This window comes from Amphibalanus amphitrite, unplaced genomic scaffold (assembly GCF_019059575.1).
Source record: "Amphibalanus amphitrite isolate SeventyFive unplaced genomic scaffold, NRLGWU_Aamphi_draft 000929F_arrow, whole genome shotgun sequence".
NCBI lineage: Eukaryota > Metazoa > Arthropoda > Thecostraca > Balanomorpha > Balanidae > Amphibalanus > Amphibalanus amphitrite.
Genome location: NW_024882423.1, coordinates 26,958 through 43,282, shown reverse-complemented (window position 1 = coordinate 43,282; position 16,325 = coordinate 26,958). Strand labels below are relative to the sequence as shown.

The following is a 16,325-nucleotide window of genomic DNA, read 5'->3' as shown; positions in this document are numbered from 1 at the left end:
ACAAGGCGAATTTCGTTGTGGCATTGTCTATGATATAATGAAACAATATCCGATTCTTCTGCATTATTGATGTAGCAACGAAACTTATTTGAAAAACACATTCATGTAAGTACGATGAGCATTACCAGTTGGCCATTGCACAACTCTATACGGTCACCGCTGTTCCCTTACCTACCTCAAATATCCCGCCCTCATAAAGCCCCCCCCCCCCCCCCCTTGGCCTTCCATCCCGATGAGACGGCACTGTGGGACGACCCTGAGGCTGTCCATATTCAGCAAGGACCAATATATTCGGCAGCCACTACAGCGATAAGATGAATAAGGTAGCTCCGCCCTCATCCTCAGCAGAACGCTGCCGTTCGTGCTTCCCGCAGACAAGCGGTGCGCCTTGTAGTGGACCACCAAACAAGCTAACGAAATTAAATGTATTGATATACAAACACATATTGTTTCAAAATTATTGAGAACGTCATCGAACAGTATAATCGAAATGCCGTCTTCTGAACGTTTTAAATTCTACGATATAGAAAACAAAACGAAACTAGAAAAATGTTTGGTCTTGCCAGCCCAGCTTGCTTCGATTACGTAACTTTTATACTTCCCTTACTACACGTTGCATCCAGTAAAAATGAATGTCGGCAGTGATAACAATATGATCATTAAAAACAACACTCGTGAAAGCAGCACGCATGTCGACCTTACGGAAAAACGAAAACATCACTCGAAATTCGCAGTAACATAATCGAACATTTTTTTTTAATTCTTCAAGCCTTCACAGTTTTGTTTTCCACAGTCCGCTGCAAAAATTATCACAACTATTTTCCTAGACAAAATGACTAGATGGCGCAAAATGACAGTTATCACAGTTTACAGCAGTGACAGTTGTGAATTGATATCGATATGGGTAACCTCACGGTCTCATATCACAAAACTAAAGTCACACGTTAGAGATGAATAAAAATACACGCACATCAATAATAATACAATAAGTACACACCAGTCCAAAACTAGCGGTCGAAAGGAGCTATAGGTAAGTTACATTTACCTATCATTTTAAACATCTTTTTGTATGATTGTCGAATATCCATCCGATGGAGCTGACTTCAAATGATTGCCCTAAGCCCGCTGAGAAGAGTCTTCAATTTTCCCACTGTTCTTCGGGTGTACCTGGCAGATGGTTTTGTATCCTCTCGATCTTGGATTTCTGAAAGAGGAGCAGACGACATCTGTGGTCAGGGTGCCAGAGGCAAGGCGATTTGAGTTCTCTAGGGTTCGTATTGTCATACATAAGTGTTCTCAGAGACCTCTGTACACCGGTTCTCATAGACCAGTGTAAAGAGGTCTATGGTGCTCTTCTTCATTATGCATTTGCTCTTACGTGCAACTGCAAACACATTTGCGGACTCTATAGACCCCATGTTATTTCCGCCAGCACATCTGGTGAATGGATATCACTGAAATGGATGAAAGGTGTGAAATCTTTGATCGATGTTCCTTAGCTCTCAGCTCAGCTGTCTACTGATACATGCACCAGATTCTGACCTGTCCTCTCCGACAGAAATCTGTGTATGTGTCGCATAGGCACAAAATCATGCTGGACCTCATCGACTTGCTGAGACATCATGCTGTGGCGACATCTATACAAGAACTACACTACACCTCTAGATGAAGATGTCGCTATTACCCCAGGATTCCAGGGCACGGGAAGGACAGACTGAACCAGACAGGCAACTTTGATAATTATCCATTATAATGTATTGCTCGATAAATGGGGTTGATCGATCAGAGACCAACGCTATATAGCGAGGCGCCTTGGCAGGGCCGGCCATCCAGCCGCTCAAACGGTCACCCCAGACTAGGGCATGCTTATTGCTTACGTCTCTGAGTCCTACTGGAACTGTCCCGTGTGGGATTCGACAATTTATTGAATTCGGTAGGCTCGGGTTTTAAGGGAAAAATCCAGGACGCCATTTTCATTTAGACGTTGCACCTTGCAATCTCTCGCCGGTCAGGGCGGACGCACAAAGGTCACATTTAGTAATAACTTGTTAGGTCACACAAATCTTACAAGGCATGAGCCATGAAGGCCGGAAGGGTTGGAACGCAACGTTACCATGTTCAGCATCATATAGCTCAACACAGGCTCTGGAATGCCTACATGCATATTGATTATATGTGTGCTGGAAAGTGCGTCCTTCTCCTTAGGTAGCTTGTTTGGTTATGCCAGTCGATGGAAACGTGTGACGGTATTTTCTAACGAAAGTGCACTGTTTCTCGTTGTCTTTGCACCGCATAGGACTATTGAGTGAAATATATACAAATAGCATAAACATAAAACGCATAATACCTAATAATAAACGTACCTACTTGATATGCAAATACAGACACATGAGCTATCGGTAAACAAATCTTTCATGCCGTTAATTTAGCATGTAATCATCGTTAATTGATCGTTATAAGTAGCAAAACATTACCACAACATCGAAAAGAGCATTCAAAATAAAAAGTCACACCAAAATGAACAGCTTCCCCGTAGATGAGTAAGTACAGATAGGCATCCATGCGAGAAAACATCGTAAATAAATGAAACGATTACAACGTTCATAAACGATTACAAATGTCTAACAACTTTTAGCACACTCGTATGTCTTCATTGTCGTATTCTGACATATTCGGTAGGTTTGTTTGTAAAACTAAGCCAGTCCCAAATTAAGACCCAAATAAGTTTGTGAAAGTAAGGAACACTGCGAGCTATTTGTTCTATTAGTCATTTTAAGAATGTCCCGCTATATCATCGTTTGAAGAAGCAGGGTGAGCTCCGCAATATTGTCCACCGTTTGCTCTAATACCGCAGCTATACCCACGTTCAAGAAGGCAATTTTAAACGGGTTTTACGATACCACTCCCTTACAGCCATCAGTTCGTGAGGAAACTTATTTTTATGTGTCACCAGTTGTAACAAATAGCACGATGCATGATATTGATTACCCAGCACTATTCTCAGGATCGTGGAATGGTAGCCTGCATTACAGACACGATAAGATAGGCGACAGGTCATATATATGTAGTGGCTAAAATACTTCAAGAGGCCATCAATTATCCTTTACAAATCATAACCGATAAACCCGTGAGTTAGAGAAAGGGATTGACAGCGTTTAGACCCGATAATATACACGTCAATCGCACATCGAAGCAGCACACAAAAGCACCACGAACATTTACACTGAAGCCTAGCAGGGTACACAGCACGCTACGAACAATTATTACGTACCAGCCGTTACGGAGCTGGTGCCTCTTGCTGAAAGGCAGAGCAGTGCAGGTAAGCAAGAGAGATGAAAGAGTAGATGAGGAGAGGGATTGAGAGAGGGCGGAGAAGATCAGGGAAGCGCACATCGCTTTGTATGTGATTGTGCATTGTATGAAACGCGCATGGGTAAAGGCTAAGTACATTGAATGTATGCAACAGGCAAAACAAACTTCTGAAATTAAACGAAAAATTGAAACGAAGTTCTAGAGTTAGCGCAATGTCTGAACATGTGTAGACATTGAGGGGTGCTGGCTCTGAGACAGGAATATACAGCTGAATTAGGGAGTGGACAGGTGACAAGCATAGATTTAAACATTTATCATGCAGTCCACCGTCCAATGGTGGATAATACAATGGCGGATAATGGTGGTGGATGTAAAGTGGAGTGAATTGCAATGCAGCGTCTCGCTTATGTACTGGTTGCAGTTACGGCGATTTATCGCTCCATGCGCTGGCCGACAGCTTTAGGTTTAACAGGATGGGCATTGGGCAATGGCCATGTGCCGCATAGTTGCAGTTGCAAAATACTTTGTTGCTAAAGATGGCAAGATGTTGCTCGGATCGCATGACTGGGAAAAAATGTTTGCAGAGATAAATAATTACGTGAGAAATAGTCAGACTCTGCGGGGCCAATCAGTGGCCTGTCCTGCCGGAGCGCGGCGGCTGTTGAAGGGACGCCAACAGCCGCCGCTCGTCCACTCACCACGCTCTCTGGCACGGCCTGGGTGGCGTCCAGCTGCTCGCGGCTGGGCGTGTCGTAGCGGGCCGGCCGCGGCACACTGGCCCGCCGCTGAAGAGCGGCTGCCGAATGGGCGCGCATCGTCTCCGCCAGATACCTGTCGGCGCGGCCCGCTCCGCTGCAGTAACCGGTCACCAGGCGGCCCCAAAGAGACCATCACCATGGTCATCAAACTATGGCCATTAGGGTGCATCAAACGCCCCGATGTCTTCAAATCGATCTGTCTGTTGATTCAATTTGTTCCACTAGTAGCACAATGACGCTGTGCAAAATTAAAATTATATCGGATGCTATCTAGGGGGTCCGCATCAGCTATGAACATGCTTCATCACTTAACCTTCCCCGATGGAGGGGGTTGGTGCGACCACTGCTGTTTTTGTCGCGATGGGTTGAAACACGTCCGGTTAGGGAACTTTAATTTGGCTTAGCTGACCTTTGATACTTAAGCCTGAACATCTGGCATTTGCTGCATTTTGATATCAGGTCAGGTCAGTGACCTATGACGTCATATGCGAACCTCTCGATGGTCTAAAAATGTTGTATAGATTCGCAGCGCTCTCAGAGTCGGGGCATCTTTCGCAGGGAGACGAAACTTAGGAAATCACAAGCTTTCAAATTTTTACAGCTTTTTTCCTCTGATTTTCTTTTCCGTAAAGGTCGCCTGAGGTCACGTCAGTCACGTGACACCTCCATTATGTCCCATAGGTAGTGATACAGAAACTGCTCACTGAGCAGTTTCTGTATTGTTTTTTCTGTATCTGTTTTGGCGCTAACTGAGCAGTGCTCAGTTAGCGCCAAATATGATCCAAATATGTTTCAGGAATTGAAATTTATTTTTGTGCCCCGTTTTCGTGGACTGATGCCTGGTCTGTATTCAACTTGTGCCCTACACTGTAAAAAATATTGACGAGCTATGTGTCAAAACAAGGGTCTCGAAACAGTCACCAGGTTGTCAATGCTTCCGGTACCTACCACTTGACTAGTTACCGCTTAGTTAGCTTACAGGCTGAGAACTATCCAGATCGTTATGATCCGGTATTGTAATGATACCCTAGGTGTACCTTTGTTTTGAAGTGCTGAATTAACTATCAAGGTTGTTTGACGTTTGTTTTCGCCTCAATCCGAAACGAGGAAGACCCTCATCAAATTATTAGGTGAAAGCCAGCCTCAGGATGATCAAAATACTAGGGGTAGTTTTGTCATAGTAATCTGTGAAGGTTGAGGAACAAGCCGTAGCAATGCACTCGTTACTAAACCAGCCTGAGATTATTCGCCAGGTAGCGGCTGCGTTTCCCTACTTGCTGAATCATGTTAGCAACTTTCCGTTTCCAGACACTTTTTACGGCAAATAAATTGTTGGGTTATTTGGAAGGTGAATGACAATTTTATTTCTATAAGTCAATACATTTGTATTTCCGATTGCCCTACAACTTTTTTTTAATCGTTTGCGGTAGGTTTTTATTGTTCGCAATAAAGTTGCGCACCTGTGAATCCTTCACTTAATGCGTTCCCGGCTTCCCGGCGCCAGCTGTTGCGCTGTGCCGTGCCGCGTTCGGTCGGGGGTGCGCGAGTCTGTGCAGTGCGAGTGTTTATCACTGGGCAAACCTGTATCGTTTCCATTTGTGCAGTGTCTAGTTATGAAGAATTGCTTGCCGATATATGACCTGCAGTGATCGACGTTCTGATTCAATAACTTGCCATAAGCCATTATTCTCAACCAAATCGCGCAGAGACGTTTGCAAAGTTGTCGAGGGGGGGGGGGGCGAAACAAGAGCGATTTTAAATGAATTGCTCTCCATGCAGTGCAATAGGACTTAGGTTTAATTTTTCGAAAGTTGTGGAGCCGCCCCCGGTGTCCGGCCTGGCCAACTCTCTCAAGAACCGACAGCTAACGGAACACTGAAGTTTCACTACGACGATTTCCGCCAAAGTTATGAAGAAAGGGCAAGTGCAAGAAGTACAAAACTTCTCTTGGTAATCAAAACTTAGGTTTGGCAAATTCCAAACCCTAAGTCACTACAACTGTGGATATAAATAAGCTGGTTATTGACGGCCAAGCTCTGGCCAATCTGAGGTTCAGACCTATCATCAAGTTCATGAGGCAGCTGCGGTTGGGCGGCTCACGGGCTCCACTGCATAGGCTCAGACAGGTACTCTACAAAATGTCGTCTGTGTTCTTAGGTTCAGATCTATCGATAGGTATGTGCATGCTTCTGATTCGATTGATAACTGTAAACGGGCGCTGGAAGTGAAAGATTCGCTTGATATACGAAAGGTGCATTGCAAGAAAGCATATTATTTCAGAAATACACTTTCATTTTATCTTGAGCGTTTTTTGGAATGGGCCGGATGAATTCGTCATCAAACTGGTAAGGGATTTCGTTTGAAGACCACCGATATTTAATAATATGATGGTCTTCAAACGAATTCGCTGGCAAATTCGATGACTGGATTGGGCGGCGTAGGATCTGCTGGTCATCTGACTATGGGTTGAGCAATACGTTAGTTTTGACCTAGTTTGAGCTTCATTCGTTAAGTAGGAACAAGACGATGCTTCTTTTGAGCATCGTCACTAAACAAGCCGCCCTCGTTTTGACATTGTTTTTCGTTATTATTGTTACTAGGTACTTTGTTATCATACACAGCATTAACGAGGACCGGCTTCCAAAACAAGGCAGAAACGCTCCAGCTATTTTTGGGACGTGGTAAAAACTAACCGACACCTGGTAACTGTCGTCTGACGAACACAAAACAAGCCAGGGGCTCGCAGCGTGTGTCAAAAGTAGGATGCAAAACTAGTCTGTACCCCCGACATTTAGCGTTGAGAATCATTTGACGAGGGGCTAGTCAATATTTTTTACAGTGTATATGACGTCCTTTGACATCACTAAGAGTATTTGAGATCATCGCGATTTTTCCTCAATAAGCCCAAATTAAGCACGAAAATAATAACTATAGTTTCAGCTTAGCCAACTGATACGCATTACCTATATTTAGGAAGTAGGGCTTTTGCTGGGAGGGAAGACTGGAACAAATCGCTTCGTTAAGTTCCAATGATTAACTTGGGTTTTCTTGGGTTAGAGCGGTTGTTGCTTATTTTATGGTTTTGTGATTCAACGACATGACTTCGATGCTTCGACTCTGGGCTCGCAGAAGACGCACACGATGATGAGCTCGCCGATATGAAGCCTGAAATTCCTATTCGACCATGGCAGCGTCAAAACCAAATGAAGTTACTTTGTCACGCATGCAGCCCTGACAAAACCGGTTTGAGACGAACTCATGTTGAGGTAAATGTTAACACCGCTATTATTGGTTTAGAGTGACTCGTGAGTATCTTTTTAGCAATCCGTGAATAATTCTCATGTAATCTGATAGCACGTCTTCGACGACAACTAGAGTAAGCCGCTCTTCCTGTCGGTAATTGCTCGTCGACCTCAGGGTGGACCAAGTCCCTGTGGAGCGTCGCAAGTCTGGACTCTCATCCTTAGCAGACAGGTGTATCCGACGTTGTCAACGACCTTGCGGTTTCAGTAGCGACGTACAAACTTGATGTCTTCGTTTTGTTGCCGCCACTTGCTCTATTGAATGTTGCCGAGGTTTGGGCGCGTTCTTGCCGGGGTGTGACTGGCGATGATCATTCTGACTCGGTTTTCATATTTACCCCATTGACCCAAAACAATAGGTCACGACCACGTGAACGAAATCTCCGGAACCTCAGGTGACCGGAATGGAATATCTGAGACATGCCAGTTGCTACTTTCTGGAGTTTCATCTCCTTGTGAAAGACCCTTCCCCGTGCGTCGACGAGTGGATGCAACGCTGAATGGTCGGCGCTATATATGTAGTTGTTGCACCGCGCTATATAGTTGTTGCACCAGATACATGGCCCAGAAAGACGAGAGAGAGCGCAGGTCTTTCAAAAAGCAGACGCACTGACACTGCAGTAGCGCCTGATGATAGGAGCATTGTCTAATGTCTACTCATCTCGTAAGCGTGACTACATTGAAACGTTTGAGCATTGAACACTTACGAAGTAGTTTTGTTGCCTTCGTAACATATTAATCGTAATATTTCGTAATATTTATTCGAAGCCTTCGTAATATTTCGAAGCTGTCGGTGGTGATTTACACCTACTATGGATAGCTGGCAGGACGCCCACTGGTTGACCTGACCTGACCTGACCCGACCAAGCCTAAATGCATAGAGACATCATCTTTGATCAAAGCTGATCTGAAAATCGTAATCAGCACCCCGAAAAAACTACAACAAACTCAATTCACGAAGTTCTACCAGGTCTCGATTTTCCCGACTTTTGGGTCATTGACCTGACCTGGAAGGTCAACCAATGACCTAGGACCGTAGAAATTGATATCATCTGCTTCTTCTCGTTACGGGAAACACGCTAGTTTTTTCCGTGAAGCTCTGGCTTAATCAGAGACCGAACAGCAAGAGGGTCCAGCTCCAGTACGTTAGACGCACACAAAACACCAATACGGGCGAGTGTCAAGACTCCTATAGGTGAAATCAGATGCATTTCAGATTGATTTGGTGGGCAGTTTTAGGATAGCACTTGCAATGATTAGCGATTCTAAAAGATATTTTGACCTAAGAATAATTTTAAATAATTTGTAATTAAGCGCCATTAATGATCAAATTCATGAAATTTCGTTAACTTTGGGGTCGATGCGGACCCCCTAGATGGCTTCAGAAATTCTTGAAATTTGGCATGGTTGATACATTTAGGATCCGTAACAAATTAATTTTGGTGACAGGGGCTTCGTAGAAATTTTTCGAAAAAGTGGGGCGTTTGATGCACCCTAATGGCCATCAACCATCGGCCATCACACCATCACACCATCACACCATCGACCATCACACCATCGACCATCAGACCGGGATCATCAGACGACCAGCACAGGGGTGCGCATGTTCAGAGGACCCTGGGATAGTCAGCCAGCAACTAGAGAGGCAAATAACCCATCTCGATGTAAGTGCCCGTTAACCCTATTCCTGGCGGGCTCCGCCGGGACAAGAAACTGGCGGGGGGGGGGGCGATTCGGCCCCCCTTCAGATCTCAAAAACTACGCATCGCAGCGACAAACGGCGAACGGCGTTTGATAGGTCGTTTGAAGATCTACAACTTTTAAATAAAACATTTTCAGGTCAGGTCAATATTGAGGTCACCAGAGGTCATCAACAATAAAATGTTTTGAAATTAGTTACCTATATAACTTTTAAACTAAGAAACATAGAGACATAAAACCAATAGATTTTTTGTTGCTCTCGCCGAGGCGATGCGAAATAAGTATGTGATGACCTTCACAGGTCAATTTGAAATTTGACCTGAGGTCAAGGTCAGGTCATTCATCAATGAGGTTGTGGGGTATGGTCATGCTGCATACCAAACGACGCGCCTTGACCAGGCGAGCAGTTTGGTACCACTTACAAGTCTTTAGCACCATCATGTCGTGATTTATTGACAGAAAAACGATTTATGACGTCACATGACCTCAGATGACCTTTGCCGGTGCCCCTGTCAAATAGCGGCACCAGGATCATCACCGATGAGATAATCTTCCATAATACTGAAAGAATTGGGTGGTTTTGACTCGTTTACACGAAGCAGGAGGCATCTCAATATTTTCCCATAGGCTTGCAATGTAAAGATCACGAGTCTGGCCTGACCTCAGGTCACAGATATGAAAATTCTGAGATATACAAATTGCACATACTGGTACCCTAACTAAAGCCTGAAGAGAAGAAATTGATCGGTCAAAAACTCTAGCTCTGGCGTGATTGCAAACTTTTCTGAGGTAGGGTCACCAAACCGCCTCTGGTGACCTGACCTGAGGTCAGATCAACTCAAAATTTTCAGAAATGTTGCGTAAAAGTCTTTTAGGAAAAGTCAGAAAATTTGAGCCTCCTAGCTCAAAGCGTTTGGGAGAAATAACCAAGAAACCTCGGGGGGGGGGGGACTCCTGAGCCCCCCCCCCCCCGCCAGGAATAGGGTTAATCTGGCGTTTCACTGATGAGCTTCGCCGATTAGTCGCCTGGTTACAGCTATAGTTCCAGCCACCACTAACCGGCCAGAGACGATACAACCCGTTCAGAACCGTCCATGTAGCGTTCCTGCTTACCGATCGGAATCGTCCATGCCTCGTGAAGATCTGTACTTTTCCAGGGAGGCCGCTGTGCCGTCCATCACGTGCTCGAACTGGAACGACTTGTACGTGTTCTGCTGACTGCGGTCTGTCGGACTCTGCGACAAAAAAAAAAAAAGAAGAAGAAGATAACGTTGCGAGGTAATGAAACCCTTAGGTGTAACTTTATACATATGTTGCCTAATGGTTTTTTAAGGAACAAGAGCACTGCAGAAAGTGCAGAATACAGGTGCAAGCTGTTAATAAATGCCAAAATAAGCTCATATACATGCATACAAACTATAAGATATGACTCTTCTCTCTCTCTCTCTCTCTCTCTCTCTCTCTCTCTCTCTCTCTCTCTCTCTCTCTCTCTCTCTCTCTCTCTCTCTCTCTCTCTCTCTCTCTCTCTCTCTCTTCGTCCCTTCATCCCTCCCCTCTCTCCCTCCCTCACCGTCATTGATCCGACCTTGGACCTCTTCTTGTTCTTGATGACCACGGCGGCGATGACGCCGATCACACAGATGACCACGATGGCGGCGATGACGGCTCCGATGATGACGGCCGTGCGCGTGTTCCTCTCCTCCTTCACGGGGTCGGCCTGCACGTCGTCGAGTCCGTCTCGCGGGATCACCAGCCGGTTACCCTGGAGATCGGTGAGCTCCAGCTGGCCCGACTGCACCAGCTGCGTCAGCACCTGTAGCGGGTCCTGGGAGCGGGTGGCCGTGGCAGTGCGCTGGTTCACCGCGGATGTCTCGACGGTGAGATCCAGCAGGATGGAACCTGGGGGTGGGAATAAGAACGTGTCAATGCGGAACACTCAAGAGGTGGACGCCCGCAGTGCGGTTCAGAAGATACCATTGGAAACCCCTGCGTGAGGTATGAAGCATGACTCCTATTCCACGACACGTTTCTAGCCCTTTCTGATGTTCAACAGAAGAGGTCCTGCTCTCGCCGATTCTCACCCGGGCGAGCGCTGATGGAGATGATGGACGATTCGCTGATGTTCATGCTCGCCGCGATCTGCGTTTTCATGTGGCTCTCGAACTGCTCCTTGTCGTCCCCAACCACAGCCTGGTAGTCGGCGTCGATCCTACGCGAATCAAAACGGTAATTTAGTGTCAGGAACATACATTGAAAGGCAGTAGGCTAAGCAATAGCAATACTTTATGACGTCACTGCCACTGAGTTAGATCGCAATGTACAGATCACGAAAGGTCAAAAGGTCAAAGTAGCTGTATTGGGGTTGTGTAATGTGTAATGCGTTTGCTACTTTGTTTATTGAGCTCAATGGCCTATTTGACACACATAATTGCTAAAACTGAAAAACACCCTTGCAATCAGGAAAACACCCTGGCTAGGTCAGGTCGACCCGCTATCGGTTAGAGCATGTCATCTAGCGCTCCACCCACCGCAGAGTGATGTTGGTCAGCTGGGTGTTGCTCTCCGTCCTCTCGGTAGTAGTGGTGGCCTGTTGGGTCGTGGGCACGGTGGTGGTCGGCTCGGGCGCGTCCACCTCAAAGGCCGCCACTGCGCCCAGCCGGGTACATTTGCACCTCAGCTCGCCGCCAGTCATCCGATCGGTCTGACAGGAGTCAGCGCTCCATTCCTCGTCCTGCCAGCTGCGACACTGTGTGTGCGAGACAGAGACAGAGGTCAGCAACGGCGGCAGGGGCAGAAAATCGGTTCAGTTCGGTTCTGGTGACCTATAGTAACCGTGTTGTCATACTGCACCATTCAGGTGAGTCTTGAGCATTCACATTCCTTTGTCATCTTTTTTTACTCGCTCTATATTCACAAACTCCTATAAAAATGCAATCCCGCAGTCATGGAGGAACTATCCGTAGATCTACATCGGCATCCCTTCAGGTGTGTAAGTCCGAACATTGTTCCGATCTCACCTCGAGCGTCTTTCCCTCCGGCATCTCCATTGAGGCGTTGATCAGGGTGCTGATGGTGAAGGGCGACTTGAGGGTCTGTTCGGCATACTGCGGCTCCAGGCTGACCGGGTGAAGTAGGCTCACACTGAACACTGGAGTCCTGCCAGAATGGTCAGAAAAAGACGTGTCACACAGTCAAAAAGCGGCAAAGAAGCAGAGTTTTCATAGCACGCCCCGCAGCCAGCAAGGGATGATATCAACACCCCGCCTTTACACTTCAAGTACTGAGTCCGTCAGCCCACACTGAAAGTGAAATCTTCAGCCGCGCGCTCTCTCTCCCGGTCACTGCTCATATTCTAGCTGATGGACTGACCGTTGTTTCTATAAGCTCTGGACTGACCTGCGCGGGGTGGGGTCGCTCTCCAGTCGGTCCGTGCTGGCCGTCAGCAGGTCCTCCTCCGTGACCCAGGTGGTGACGCACATATCGCGGCAGAGGACCGCCACCTGCAGCTCCGGGTCACCGCCGCACTCCCACGACCAGCCGGTCCACTGGGCGCTGGGCTGTAGCCACGTGCCGTTGGCGCTCTCCGAGTGCTCGACCAGCGGCCAGCGGGCGGTGCCGGCTGTGTCAAGCGCGCGCCGCGCCGCCTGCAGCTGCAGCCGGTAGCCGAGAACAGCCACTGGAGGGCTGTTGGTGGAAGGTAGACCGGCGCACAGACCGGCCAGCGCCGCGCGAGCCGTCGTCAGTAGGGCGCCGGTGTTGGACGAGCCCTCGGCAGTACTGAGCAGTCGCGCCGCCTGGTCGGAGAGGTGGCGGTCAGAGGGGACCATCGACGTCAAAAAAAATCCACAACAACTCGAAGAAGATGGCTAGGGGTGGCGTTCGGACATAATGTTACGGAAAGCACAGAACGACTAAGCAAAATCAGCGGCTTAATTAAGGGCAATCTATCACCACACTTACCTGGCTGGCGTCGAGTGGCTGGGTGCTCGAGGTGAAAGCCACAGCTCTTTTGGGTCGGCGCCGAGCACGACGAGATCTCAGACTGGCCACTGGAAACGCAAAGACAAAACGTTGGCGGTTACGTGTCCCGTTCAGTCCGTGACACAATGACATAGGTATGCACACATCAATAAATTTTCTATTCGAAATTGAGCTACATGATGTTTTTGTTTGAGACGGGCAAGAAATCGGCGATGTCAGCTGCATTTGATTTATTCTCTCACCTGGAAGCGGGACCGGTCCGCTGGCCGGCACAATCTGCTGCTGCGGCACCACCTGCAGCGTCTGCTCTATGAACGTCTGCGGTACTGAGGGCAGCAGGGCGGCGCCCACCAGCTGCTGCAGCGTGCTCCTGTGACCGGTCAGGTCAAACTGCGCCTGACCGGCCAGCGCAGCCTCCAGCGGGCCGAGCAGCTCCAGAGCCGTCAGAGCCTGGTCCACCGCCCGCCTGACGGGCCCAAAGAGCAGGGAGCGTCACAGTTAGATCCACCAGCGGCATTGTAATTACAGCTCAGTCGACGAGGAATCATGACTATAAGCACGCCTAATCTTTTTTTTTCAGAAAGAAACGATACATAAAACGAGTTCACGATTAATAATGCTTGCATCAGACGAATCGGCATACCACTCACGTTTTCTGTTTGACATTTTCACTGTTGGTCAGCTCTCGAAGCCTGCGGGAAACGGAGGCGTTTATGCTCAGGAGCGCAACATACACCGGTGGTAATCCCTAAAAACAGAATTTTTTATACGCAATAAAAGCTTAGAAGCAAATGTTTCAGCATGGGAACGATCAAAATCATTACAATCAGTAAAAATTATGGTTGTTGTCGCCGAACGCGATCGTTTCCATCAAATTACTCACAATGATAATCGAAAGCCACTGTTACGTTACGTGGCTCGGTGTTCTGCCTCTCTATAATGTCTATTGCACTCTGTCTAAAGTTAAATGTTCTCAAAGCCTCTTCCCTATGTCCTCACCTGGATGCGATGTTGGAGAGGGCGCGGCGAGCCGTGAAGTGAACGATGGCCGTCAGATTTTCAGCGGCTGAGCTCTGCTCGGTCGGAAGTCTGTCCAGGATGGTCACCGACCAGCCCAGTACCTCCACGGGACGACCCAGCTCGTGAACCTCCACCTGGCGCTCGCTGAGCTCCCTGGAACAGGTCAGCCGGGGAGAAATGTCACTGAAGTAGCCACTACGGGTCATTCATTGGGTAGAGAGATGAAGCCATCATTGCGGTCACGCCGTTGACAAGTCCAACGCTGAACAAGTATTTTTGTTCACAGTATAGGTCAAGTATAGGCAAGTATAGGTCCGTGACTAACTCATGAACGGCAAATTCTGGAGTTTTGGGAGAACTTATATTGCGAAGCGAAAAAAAAAAACAAAATATTTGATGTAGAATTTCTAGCATTTGATGGGCAAGGAAACCGGTCTGATGAAGCATAGGGAATTGCGCTTTTGACTTACCTCATATCAGCTTCGTCGCTGATGACACCCTGTTTCGGAGTGACGTCACTGTCCACGGTGAGACATACACCATCAGCCGGACAGACACGAACGTACACCTGAGCGGCGCCTGGAAAAGAATGCGAAACGACAAATCTTTTAACGTTTCTTATAAACAACTAGCATAACAGCACCTCTGATAAATGGCCCTGATCACTACACTGCGCACTGCGCGCAGTGTGTTATACAGAAAGTGTCGTAAGTAGATTTATAGAAAGTTTGAATGCAACTGTCAAAGGACAATGCATCCTAACGCACAAAGCTGAAGGTGCCTTACACGGCGCCTTCTCTCACCTCTGGGAAGCAGCAGTTCGGTCCGCGGCATGTCAGCGCCCACCGTGGTCGCCATGGGCACCCTCATGCCGTCAGACGTGATAAAACCGAACTGGAAGGTGAGCTGCAGCGCGCCCGAGTCAGCCGACCAGCCCTCAGAGGCGTCCAGGGCCGTCATCAGGCCGTCGGCGGACGACACCTGCCGTGTGACGTCAGTGGGGTGTGACGTCAGTAGAGGTATGACGTCAGTGGAATAGTGCTGTCGTAGTACCGGTATTCGTATTGCAACATCGGGCAGTATTTCGGATCGCGAATACGCAGTTGGCAGTGTTGCAGATACATTTGATCTCCTAGTACCGCTCAATTCATGACATTTATATAATACATTCCTGATGGGTGAACTTTTAGTGTTATTTTGTACTTGTGATCATTCATGCACACGAGAGTGCCGTTATATTTCGATGCCTTATCACTATGAGGGATTCCGTCCCGAGATGCAGCGAAACTTGAAGCTCCGCTTTTACAAAACCAGCCCGATCAATATGAGTTACACATAACGGTGCTCGCCTCGAGTTCGCCGAGTGAGGGGGCGCTCATCATGGTGAGGTCGACCTCTGCGGAGGCCACCAGGGAGTCGCCGGTCTCCATGTCAGCGCGGAGGACGAAACGGAGCACCTTTCCACACAGAGTGCCTGGAACACGGTCCGGTGACCAGTCGCTTCGGAAACAATATAGACGGAACTGATGTAATGGCGGGAGGGGGTGGGAGATATGCATCTTTTCGCATTGACGTCGAAGCACATTCATCAGTTGTCGTGACCAGTATTTTCTCAAGCTTGCTCGTGGAGCTTGAAGTGTTTGCTCTTGGTAGACTGTCCCGCAGTACACGCTTGTATTGCGGTACAGCATATGGCAAGAGAAAGACAGACTAGAAACAACTACACGGCATGGTTATTGCAATTTTATATCAATATTAGCCAAATAAAAATATCTTCTTCAGATGATTTGAAACCAATGTATCGAGCGAAGCATATGTTCTAGTAAATCTTTTCCCCACCTTGCCTAATGAGTTCGTATGCTACCATCAGATTGTTTGCCTGATATCTTAGCGAATACCTGCTCCTTATTTCGTATTCCAGTCTCAGACTCACAGCCGTCCTCTCCGCCGGCTGTCTCCAGGGCCGGCAGCACCAGGTCAAAGTGGCGCCTGCGTGCGCCGGCGGGCACCAGGGTCGGGCGGAACGAGGCGCCCTCCAGAGCGGCCGGAGGCAGCGGGAAGTCGGTCTCCCATTGGACAGTCACAGGCCAGTCGGTCGACACCTGGGGATTGGGGAAATACATAGGGGGAAAGGGTTTCCGGAACGTTACCAAACCGTCTATCGTGGTGCCAGCATAACAGTCATCTATGGCACGGCCTGCTTTCATGCTATTTTCTGATGCTTATCCTGAACATCCATACGCTTGGACAG

General features: G+C 47.8%; 1 protein-coding gene across 1 annotated transcript in view; it reads right to left on the bottom strand.

The window, feature by feature from the left end:
• Positions 1-411: 411 nt before the first annotated feature.
• Positions 412-16,325, bottom strand: part of LOC122368167 — a gene marked incomplete at its 5' end in the record, with an annotated part of 39,040 nt that continues 23,126 nt past the window's right edge. Inside the window, 17 exons of the mRNA XM_043341858.1 lie at positions 412-1,204; positions 3,272-3,298; positions 4,011-4,143; positions 10,187-10,308; positions 10,644-10,972; positions 11,155-11,282; positions 11,602-11,819; positions 12,091-12,229; positions 12,470-12,867; positions 13,034-13,122; positions 13,297-13,520; positions 13,705-13,746; positions 14,054-14,227; positions 14,545-14,653; positions 14,878-15,055; positions 15,424-15,548; positions 16,008-16,176. Coding sequence (XP_043197793.1) covers positions 3,278-3,298; positions 4,011-4,143; positions 10,187-10,308; positions 10,644-10,972; positions 11,155-11,282; positions 11,602-11,819; positions 12,091-12,229; positions 12,470-12,867; positions 13,034-13,122; positions 13,297-13,520; positions 13,705-13,746; positions 14,054-14,227; positions 14,545-14,653; positions 14,878-15,055; positions 15,424-15,548; positions 16,008-16,176 — 2,598 coding nt within the window. The remainder of the gene's footprint in view (positions 1,205-3,271; positions 3,299-4,010; positions 4,144-10,186; positions 10,309-10,643; positions 10,973-11,154; positions 11,283-11,601; positions 11,820-12,090; positions 12,230-12,469; positions 12,868-13,033; positions 13,123-13,296; positions 13,521-13,704; positions 13,747-14,053; positions 14,228-14,544; positions 14,654-14,877; positions 15,056-15,423; positions 15,549-16,007; positions 16,177-16,325) is intronic.